The sequence below is a fragment of the Sinocyclocheilus anshuiensis genome, unplaced genomic scaffold (genome assembly GCF_001515605.1).
Source record: "Sinocyclocheilus anshuiensis isolate Anshui unplaced genomic scaffold, SAMN03320099.WGS_v1.1 scaffold914, whole genome shotgun sequence".
Classification (NCBI taxonomy): Eukaryota; Metazoa; Chordata; class Actinopteri; order Cypriniformes; family Cyprinidae; genus Sinocyclocheilus; species Sinocyclocheilus anshuiensis.
The window spans coordinates 2,761,198-2,771,315 of record NW_015539870.1 but is presented as its reverse complement, the minus strand read 5'-3'; the positions used below and the strand labels follow the sequence as shown (position 1 = coordinate 2,771,315).

Below are 10,118 nucleotides of genomic sequence, written 5' to 3'. Positions count from 1 at the left end.
GTGTGTGTGTGTGTGTGTGTGTGTGTGTGTGTGTGTGTGTGCACGGATTCATCTGGCACCATAATACCAGAAATGTGTCATAAAAGGTTAAATAGAGTTTTGATTTCATGTTGATTTTAGACAAGGATTTATTTTTGATGAACATTTGTTGGCTCAGTATTGTCTCGGTTAAGGCAGCAGTTGCAATGACACACTACAGAAAGCAAATCAGGAAGTGGCACTTGAACAAAGACGAGAGCGTGTACTCTAGAGAAACAAATGAATGAGTAGCGCAGAGTTCAGATTTATTACGGCCAGAGGTCACTGTGAGTAACATCACTGCACCAAAGAGGATTCGCACCAGAGGTCATGAACAACAGCGAAATCTTAATGAAATCGAGTTTGCTAGTTGTCTCTGAAGTAAATTGAAAACTGACTCATAAAGCATGCCATTTTGAGGCAGCTTTGTTTCTTATTGATTTCACATTTCTGGCCGTTTGTTTGTCCTGTGCTTCCTATGAGGAGTTTTCTAGCCTCGTTTTGTCGCATTATTTGTGTCTGTGATGGTTTCTCTCGCTCTTTACATGTCTCAGCGATGTGTGAGGTGCACAGCTCCATGGGAAAGACTGTTAAGCTCCTCTGCTCTGGAGAATGGGACCCTAAGCGGGTTCCTGAAGGCACGGAGCATCTCGAGCCGCTGCTGGAGGTGACCTCTACAAACCAGCCCAGACAACCAGATCGCAGCTTCACAGGCAAGACAATCAGACATAGTTATAATCATTCGAGGCCTAAAAACAAACAAAAAATGCATGTTAAAACATGTCTACACGACAGAGCCACCCTGTCACCTTTAAATATTGTATTGCAATTATATGTTTTTTTCAAAGCTTTTTCTCTGTATGCTGAATGTCTTATTAGCATTACTATTATGATGGCAGTTTTTTTTGTAAGATATTCAAATTTTTAAAATATAAAAATGTATATTTTTAATTTTTAAAATTTGGCATTAAACCCGGCCTGAATATTTCCTTTCAGAGTTATTATAGTTAACTAAAACCATTTAAAAAAAAAATTGTTTCTGGATATAAAATAAAATGTAACTAAAAAAAAAAAAAATTTAACTTTTTTTCCCAGCTAGTTGCCAAGGCAACATTTCTGTTTTTCATTTACTTTAACTTGATATATTAAAATAGCTAAAACTAAAATGTAAATTAAAAATGTACAAAAAACATTTCTAGAGACATATGTAAAAACTAATAAAAATGTCAAAACAAAACAGTTACTAAATCTTTAATTCAAATTAAAATGGAGACAGAAAGTATCAAAATAATTAAATATTAATAAAATCTATAATTGTAACTCAGTTATACTAAAATAATACTTTTTTGTTGCATTTAACAATGTTAAAAATCACATTACCCGTTAGATTTTTAATAGTTTTTTCTTCTATTCTTCTAGATCGCCTTTTTTACATTTACACATCGGGAACCACTGGGATGCCAAAAGCTGCTATAGTTGTACACAGTCGGTAAGTGTGTGACAATGTTAACATCTCCATTTCTCACAGTCGGTCCTTCCCTGCTTTCTCCCTCTTTTTTTTTTTTCTCTCAATTAATCAAGCTCCTGGTTTTTCACCTCGTCTTTCCTGCGTTCTTCCCTCAGGTATTACCGCATGGCCGCCTTGGTGTACTATGGTTTCAGAATGAAGCCTGAGGATGTGCTTTATGACTGTTTACCACTTTACCACTCAGCAGGTACATCACTGAACACAGGCTGCTCTGCACCTTCATCATATGTGCATTTCCTGTCACAGAGTTTGGTTCAGGCTACTTCCTGTGTGACAGTTTTGTGGTTTGTTTTGATGGGTGTCTACATAAGGTCCTTTGACTTGTGTCTAATTGCTTAGTTTGATATTTTATTGTTTAAGCTGACTGATGTTAGCGTGTGTGAGTCTTTAATCTGAAAGTAATCAGCAGGTTTGTTCTGAGGTCGGTGCTGTTCTCTCTGGCAGGTAACATAGTGGGAGTTGGACAGTGTCTGATCCATGGAATGACTGCAGTGATCAGGAAGAAGTTCAGCGCATCAAAGTTCTGGGATGACTGTATCAAATACAACTGCACAGTGAGTAATGGATTACATTTTATTTTGGAATATACAAGATTTAATTTTGCCTATATAGTTTTATAGTTGGTACTGGGTGGATATACTGCTTTTATTTTTAAAGAAATTAACAATTTTATTCAGAAAGGACACATTAAATTGGTCAAAAGTGACAGTAAAGACATTTATAATGTTACAAAAGATGTTAGTGTTCTTGACAATCTTGACAATATGCATCACAATTGCAAAAATGCAAGCACAACTGTTTTCAACATTAATAATTATAATGTTTCTCAAACAGCAAATCAGCATATTAGAATGATTTCTGAAGGATCATGTGACACTGAAGACTGATGCTGAAAATTCAGCTTTGATCACGGGAATAAATTACATATTAAAGTATTCAAATAGAAAATTTTAATTGTAATATTATTATATTACAACATAACATTATATTAATGTTTTCCATGGAAATGGAGCTTTAAGAGAATTTTGAAAAATCATTTTTGATTTTATGTCTCAGATCGTGCAGTACATTGGTGAGATCTGCCGCTATCTGCTGAATCAGCCAAAGAAGGTCACGGAGCACCAACACAAGGTGCGCATGGCCCTCGGTAACGGCCTTCGCCAGTCCATCTGGGAGGAATTCACCACCCGCTTCAACGTCCCACAGATCGCAGAGTTCTACGGCGCCACCGAGTGCAACTGTAGCCTGGGCAACTTCGATAACAAGGTATGCCCAAATAAAAGCACACTTTAGAGGGAGTGTCTATGAACAGCCTTTCGGAGTAACACAGTTGTAAACCTCTACACTTGTGGATAATGCAGGTGGAAAAGGATGCATACTTTAGGAGTTGCAGCAGTTTGCTTTGTGTATTACCATAATTTTTATGAGGCCATCTACAGGATGTTCAGAAATCAAGCACAGGTGGTTATGGACTATTTAAGGTGCTGATCGAAATGCTGTGACCTGTTTAATTTTGCTCCATGGTGTTTCGTTTTGAAGAGTGTAAGGTGATTGTAACATGTTGTTTTGACTGCAGACGGGCGCCTGTGGATTCAACAGCCGGATCCTGCCCTTCTTTTACCCCATCCGCTTAGTCAAAGTGGACGAGGAGACCATGGAGCTCATCAGAGGACCTGATGGAGTCTGTATCCCATGTGGTCCAGGTACAGTACTCGCTCAAACGCATTAAATACAAAGGCTTGAATTAATGAATAACTCAAATTAATGGACAAATTAATAATTAGTAATGAATTACACAACTACTCAGTCTATTCAGCCTTAACCGGATACATACAGTACACTCTCATATTGACAAACTTAGCTGCCTGATTATAAGTGATATATTAAACGTTGGATATATAAAACATCCTACATAACCTGCACACATAGAGTATACTCACATAAAGCAATACATACTAATCTCAATTGCCTGATTTGTAACCAAATTATCGCCTAACTCTTCATATACCAGTATGTACAACTTTATCCACATGCTTACAGTATTTGTATAGTACAGTATAATACATAGGGTGATATATATACTATATATAGCAAATCTCAACTGCTTAATTGCTTATATCATCTTAAAATGTAGTTATAATACCGCTCAGCTCTTAGATGCTAAATGCGACTATAAGGCATGAAGATCTTAAGATATTATAAACATTAACGTCAAGATTTTCTGTGAAGGTGCTTTGAAACAATGTGTATTATGAAAAACGCTATATAAATAAATTTGAAGAAATATGACCGGTGAGAAGCTGATATCTTAGAAAGTAGGCATGCAGATAAAAAGCCAATATATATGATATCATTTTAAAATAAATGATAAATAACACTTGCTGCAATGACATTTAAATTAAATGGAAAAAATAATAAAATAAACCTGTAAAATAAACATATTTATACTTTAGATAGCAATGACTTAATCCTATTATAGTATCTGTCACAAAAAAAAGGAAAAAATCGTAAAAAACATAAAAGAGAGTAAGCATTTTTAACCAACAGTGCACTTAGTAATCTGGTCTGTAAAACTACGTTACTGGGAATCATATTTTCTCAAATAATGCAATTTTTCTATACAGTACATATAATATATTAAACAGAACTGTTAAATAAAAACAGTAAACTAATGAAGATTAGGCATTCAGACACTGACTTTCACGGCACTGTCAAAATAAAAGTCCTATTTCCGCTAAACAGGAAAAAAACAAAAAAAACCTGATTAAAAAAAAATCGGTTTTGGCCAAGAAGAGAAATTTATCAGCCATCACCAATAATTAAAAATTAAACATGGGCCTTAATGATATATATATATATATATATAGTCAGCCACTACTACAGAAAGTGAAAATCTTATATAAAATCTATCTCCTTATTTGGTTTCTCAGGAGAACCTGGTCAGTTGGTTGGTCGAATCATTCAGAATGACCCTCTCAGGCGATTTGATGGCTATGTCAATCAGTCGGCCTCTAATAAAAAGGTTGCCCACGATGTCTTCAAAAAGGGAGATAGTGCCTATCTCTCAGGTATCGTATTTTGAAACGCTCTACACAACCGCACTCTTACTTCCCTGCACTCAGCTGGATAATAGCAGTTGTTGGCTTCTCCTCTCTCAGGGGACGTGCTGGTGATGGACGACTACGGCTACATGTATTTCAAAGACCGCACAGGAGACACGTTCCGCTGGAAAGGAGAGAACGTCTCCACCACTGAGGTGGAGGGAACGCTGAGCCGCCTGCTGGACATGAAAGATGTGGTGGTGTATGGAGTGGAGGTGCCAGGTAATCACACTCTTTTTCTGTTTGTCTTTCTCTATATTTGTTTTCCCACCAATCACATTTCATCAGGGACTATATTTTCAAGTGGAAGGAAAATAAAGCTCAGCAGGGTTTTTTTGCTGAAGAGGTTCATTTTGCAATTATGTTGCCTAAGATTCAAGCTGAAATTATTTTGGGACAGTAAAGAGTGTGCAGAGTCTTTATGTGCTGAACTGTTCCTTTAAGTGTTCTGAGTTTTTAAGTATCATGAATCATCGAGTGCTCAGCCAGTGCTTCGTTTAATCATTTAAACGAAGCTGACTGCAGCAGCTCCTGAAGGATTCTGGGAATGCACAGCCAAACAAAGTCTTCTCTTGGCCTAGCTCCGGTTTTGCTTACACTAGATCTATAAAGGAATCGCAGCAGAGTGCTGAATATAGCTCTGTACATTTGAGACTGCCGGCTAAAAAATAGTCTCTCACCTTCAATACAATGTCATCAGCAGATCTGGAGTTGTGGGTCTGTAACATATAGATGAGTACGTGTACATGATTTGCTAGTAACCATCAAATTGTTTTAAGGGTTATAATAACTGCCGCTGTCTTGTCTACACTGGATACAGTATTCGGATGCACGTTCACTTTCTGACATCCACGCGCTTGAGGCTGTCGACAATAGGACAAACAGAAGAGCGAGAGTACGTTCGCTTTGACGCATTTGGTTTAAACGGCTCATTCGTGTCTCTGAACAGACTTCAGAAGGATCCCAGCATCAGGGACAAGTGGATGGTTTAATTTAATGACATAGCGGATCATGTCGGAGGATTATATGTTTGTTTGGAGTATGGATCTTCTTCTGCGGAGGCGGGGTCAACCACACTATTACGTCATAAAGTGGCACATTCCACAGCCTGTTGTTTTGGAAGATTGGCTTCAATATAAGCTGTTTTTAGACTAACGAGAAAGTGTTGAGTTCTGAAACTTACAGGATGTTTTTATAGTACAGTGACCTCTTATATGTCAAAACATCAAGGGAATTTTGATTTCTCAGTTCATGACCCCTTTAAATCCCAAGAATCAATTAGTCTAGACTGTTTTCAGTTAATGAACGGAACATTGTAGCGCACCTCCCATGCAATAAATCGCAATAAGCTTCATGCTTTTGAAATGAAACAAAGTCTCAGATTTCAAATTCTGTCCATTTTATTACAATATATACCGTTTATTACGATAAATACTGTGTTGGCACTGTTCGATGTGGAGTGATAAATTGCTGTAGCGCCTCAGTTCAAGAGAAGCGGCAGCGCGAAGCACACGTGAACCGATCGTCTCCTCTGCTTTAATAGCGGTTACAGCACGAACAAACATGAATTACCATTGGAAGATATGTTAAAAGAAAGCGTACAACTTATCAAAATCGTTCAATCAGTGTTTCAGCCGCAGAAAGACGTCATATAACAGCTTGTAAACAATGTCACGTAACGTCACATTTACTTCAGAAAAAAACATATTCGGTTAATCAGCTAAAAAAATGAACTCTTGAGAGGAGCATTCTGCTAAATATATGCACCATATAACACATTCATTATCATTTTTACTGTTCTTCAAGATTTAATTTATGTTTGAATAACCGTCAAGTTTTTATGACCGCCACCATTTAAATGTTTATATTTGAAAAAAAAAAAAAACGAATTGGAGTAGAAATATAATTATGTAATTGTAAATTAGTATTATAACTTTATTATTATAAAAACATGATTGAGTGTAATTTAAGCGTTTGTATACAAATCAGTTCATTTTTATAGTAATGTAGTACCAACTGACTCTCATGTATATTTTACAGCTTACTAAAAGTAGCTGACCCCAAAAGAGAAAACTTCAGAAGAGAAGACTTTACACAAATGGCTGCTGTAGCACCTCTTGTGGCAATGCTGAGAATGCAACATCCATGTAACTCCCTTAATTATAATAAAACCCTTTACTTAGGAGTAGCAGTGCAGTAATGTAACACACCACTGCGTCTCTCCCCATCTGCAGTAGTCCATAGATCTCTGTCCTTGGACCAGTGACATATGACCTGGCCAGACAATGATCTCCTTAATCAGTTTATTTTAATTCATGGTGACTCAGTGTCTCTTTATGCTTATAGGCTTGGCTTCCTCTGAGTTAGATTACAGGACCTGGGGTCGCCCTTCTGTGATGCATAATGTATGGATGTTTTTCCTCAGGTGCTGAAGGCAAGGCAGGGATGGCAGCCATAGCAGACCCGGACCACAGCACAGACCTGGCGAAGTTTAGTCGGGACCTGGAGAAGGCCCTGCCGCCCTATGCCCGGCCCGTGTTTCTGCGCTTCCTACCAGAAGTGAACAAAACAGGTGAGATATTGCACGCATAACTCAGACTTCACTCAGGTTCGCAGTCTGATAACTGACCCCGTCTGATAAATAGTGTTGAATAAGACTGGCAGTAAGAGTCCCATCCTATTTTAGAACGGAACCCAAAATGTACATATTCAGAGTTCGTCTAGGCTTAATCAAGTTATTTATTCCGTTAAATGATGCAACATTTAATTGCTGCCATATCTAAAGTGTTGTTCCCATAAAGGGATTTAAAGAGCTGTTTCTCAGCCATTTTCAAGAGACCTTTAAATATGAAGCTTCCCACAGGTCCTTAAAGTTTTAACATGTCTCAAATTCAGTTTGTCCAAATTTAAGGTCATAAGTCTCAAATATCGTAAATAGTATAGCAACATTTCTAAATATTTTAGGAGATCTAAAAAAACGGACTCATGATATGGCCTAATGTGGTTATTAAACTTCAAAAGTCTGATTAAATTAAATAAATGTGAGCCCTGCAAGTTTCACAGTAAAAACTTTGTCAAAGTAAAAACAGGAGCTTTTTATGGGTCCTTTAACTTGACATGAGACAATGCAAGTTATATTGCACCATCTGCCCATTTTGGGGCAGCCTTTCTCTGACATGTTCAGGGTTGAATTAAATTTGACAATTGTGGAAGATATGCCCTCTATGGCTCTAACAAAATCTGAAGTTTGAAAAAAATCACTGAGTGAATCATTTTTATATAGACCCTTGAACTTGATATGTGGATCAATACAGAAATGTGCAGTACACCAGTGCATAGCATAAATATAAGTTTGCTGTTTTTCTCACTTGTGTTTTTTCTTTCTTTCTTTCTTTCAGGGACTTTCAAATTCCAGAAGACAGACATGCGACGGGAGGGATTCGACCCCAACGTCATCTCTGACCAACTCTACTTCCTGGACTGCACTAAGGGACAGTATGTGGAGTTGAATGTGGAGCTCCATCGCAGCATCATCTCAGGAAAGCAGAAATTATGAGACTACTGCCAACCTCCACCTGTTCCCTCACCGCCCCGCCTTCAGCAGCCCTCAAACCCCGCCCCCTCATCACTCCGCCCCTCATTACCTCAGCAAACACAGTGAGGGGCCGCAGGAACGCATTCTGCCCGTATATTCAAGCCTCCGCTGATTCATTCTCACAACCGAGACGGGACTGAGGTGGCGTTCAGCCAGCCGTCTTAAAAGTGAAAAATGCAAAAGAAAATTAAGCAATTTAGCAAATAAGAATACAAAAAACATACAGCAAGGAAAGGCACAAGGACCAAACACACGGCTGTCAAGTGGTAAAGCTTTCCCTTTGCCTCAGCTGCACAATGCTCGCCTGGCTACAAGATTTGAGACTGACACGATCCTTTTGACGGATTTGACAAGCGACTGCCGCCCTGACCAAAACCAATGTGGATCGACATGCAATACAAACCCAGCACTGGCTGTGCGCTTGCCAGCTGCAATGACTTGATCGATGCTGTTCATTTAAATGTGTAACATGCACCAAATATATTTAAGTTATAGAATAGCTCGTCATCTATTTACAAGTCATGAATCTACATGCCGCGTTGAAGACGTCCATTATTGCACTGCTACTGTGTGCATTTTACCTCTCCAGACTTTAGTATGCAGCGTCAGCATGGAAGCAGATTTAACGATCAGCCATTGTGACATTGTGTAGACTGGGCTTCATGGGTTTGCTTCGTTTTGCTAGACGTGAAGACCGTTAAGTTCCCTCTCTACAGGACACTATAGTGGACTTTGCATGGAGGCGAATGAAAGTAGTGTAATACTCTGGTGCTAAAGAGCGAACATCCTGTCTATCTGCAAAGTGGCGCCAGACCTAAAAAACATATTTTCTCCTTGACGGGAAGAGAACGGAAGTGGAGGAGAAGAAAGGGGAAAGCGATATAGGCTGTTTGTCATCAGAGATCTAGTTTTTCTTTCAGCAGCATGAATGATTGACGCAACAGAGCACTGTGCCTTACTGTCAGGTCACCAGATAGTGTTATTGCCCTCATCATGATACTAACTGACTCTAGACGTCTCTTCCATGTCCCTTAAACAGCTAGCTTATTTTCTAGACCTTGCTTGTACTCCCATGAAAATTCCCATCATGCAAAGTGTGTCCAGCACTACATTTATGGGCATCCTGTCCATTCCATGTGTATTTTGCTCGATCTCCTTTTGCGAACCTTCCTGTTCTCCCTCGTCCACTGACAGCTGATTATTTATTTATATATCGTAGCAAGTATTTACGTGTGTGTGCACGTGTGACAGCACTTGTTTTGGCCACTATATATTAACGTACAGCACAGATTCACATGTTTTGACCTTATTTGGGTAAATCTCTCCAGGAACATGTCTGGGTCATGCATCACCACAACATCCAAAATAAATAAATAAATATATATATATATATATATCTCATTACCGTAATGACAAAAATCTTATTCATGTTACCATACTGACAATAAAATCACATTCTCTTTACCGTAACAACCAAAAAAAATCTCATTCTCTTTACTGTAATGACAAAAAAATCTAATTTACATGATCATAATCAGAAAAATCTCATTCTCCGTACCATAATAAAAAATAAAAAAAACGAATTTTCATTGCGGTCATGATAATAAAATTCTCATCCTCATAGCTGTAATGACAATAACATCTCATTTTCATTACCGTCATGACAATAAATCTTATTTTCATTACCGTAATGACAAACAATCAAGATCTCATTACCATAATGATAATAAAATCTTGTTCTCATTTCCATAACAAAAAAAAATCCTCATTCTCATTACCATAATGACAAAAAAATCAAGACTTTTTTCAGTAAAATTAGCATAAATTAAATTCAGTACAACAGTAAAAAGGAATTAATTTATCCATTCAAAATGTA

At 37.9% G+C, this 10,118-nt stretch overlaps 1 protein-coding gene across 1 annotated transcript in view; it reads left to right on the top strand.

Moving 5' to 3' along the window:
- LOC107685116 (long-chain fatty acid transport protein 4-like) overlaps positions 1-9,936 on the top strand; it is a 17,500-nt gene extending 7,564 nt beyond the window's left edge. Inside the window, exons 4-13 of the mRNA XM_016481609.1 lie at positions 573-731; positions 1,438-1,507; positions 1,642-1,733; positions 1,991-2,100; positions 2,603-2,812; positions 3,123-3,249; positions 4,477-4,614; positions 4,705-4,869; positions 7,073-7,219; positions 8,046-9,936. Of these exons, the coding sequence (XP_016337095.1) occupies positions 573-731; positions 1,438-1,507; positions 1,642-1,733; positions 1,991-2,100; positions 2,603-2,812; positions 3,123-3,249; positions 4,477-4,614; positions 4,705-4,869; positions 7,073-7,219; positions 8,046-8,203 (1,376 nt within the window). The 3' untranslated portion in view covers positions 8,204-9,936. The remainder of the gene's footprint in view (positions 1-572; positions 732-1,437; positions 1,508-1,641; positions 1,734-1,990; positions 2,101-2,602; positions 2,813-3,122; positions 3,250-4,476; positions 4,615-4,704; positions 4,870-7,072; positions 7,220-8,045) is intronic.
- The last annotated feature ends 182 nt before the right edge of the window (positions 9,937-10,118 follow it).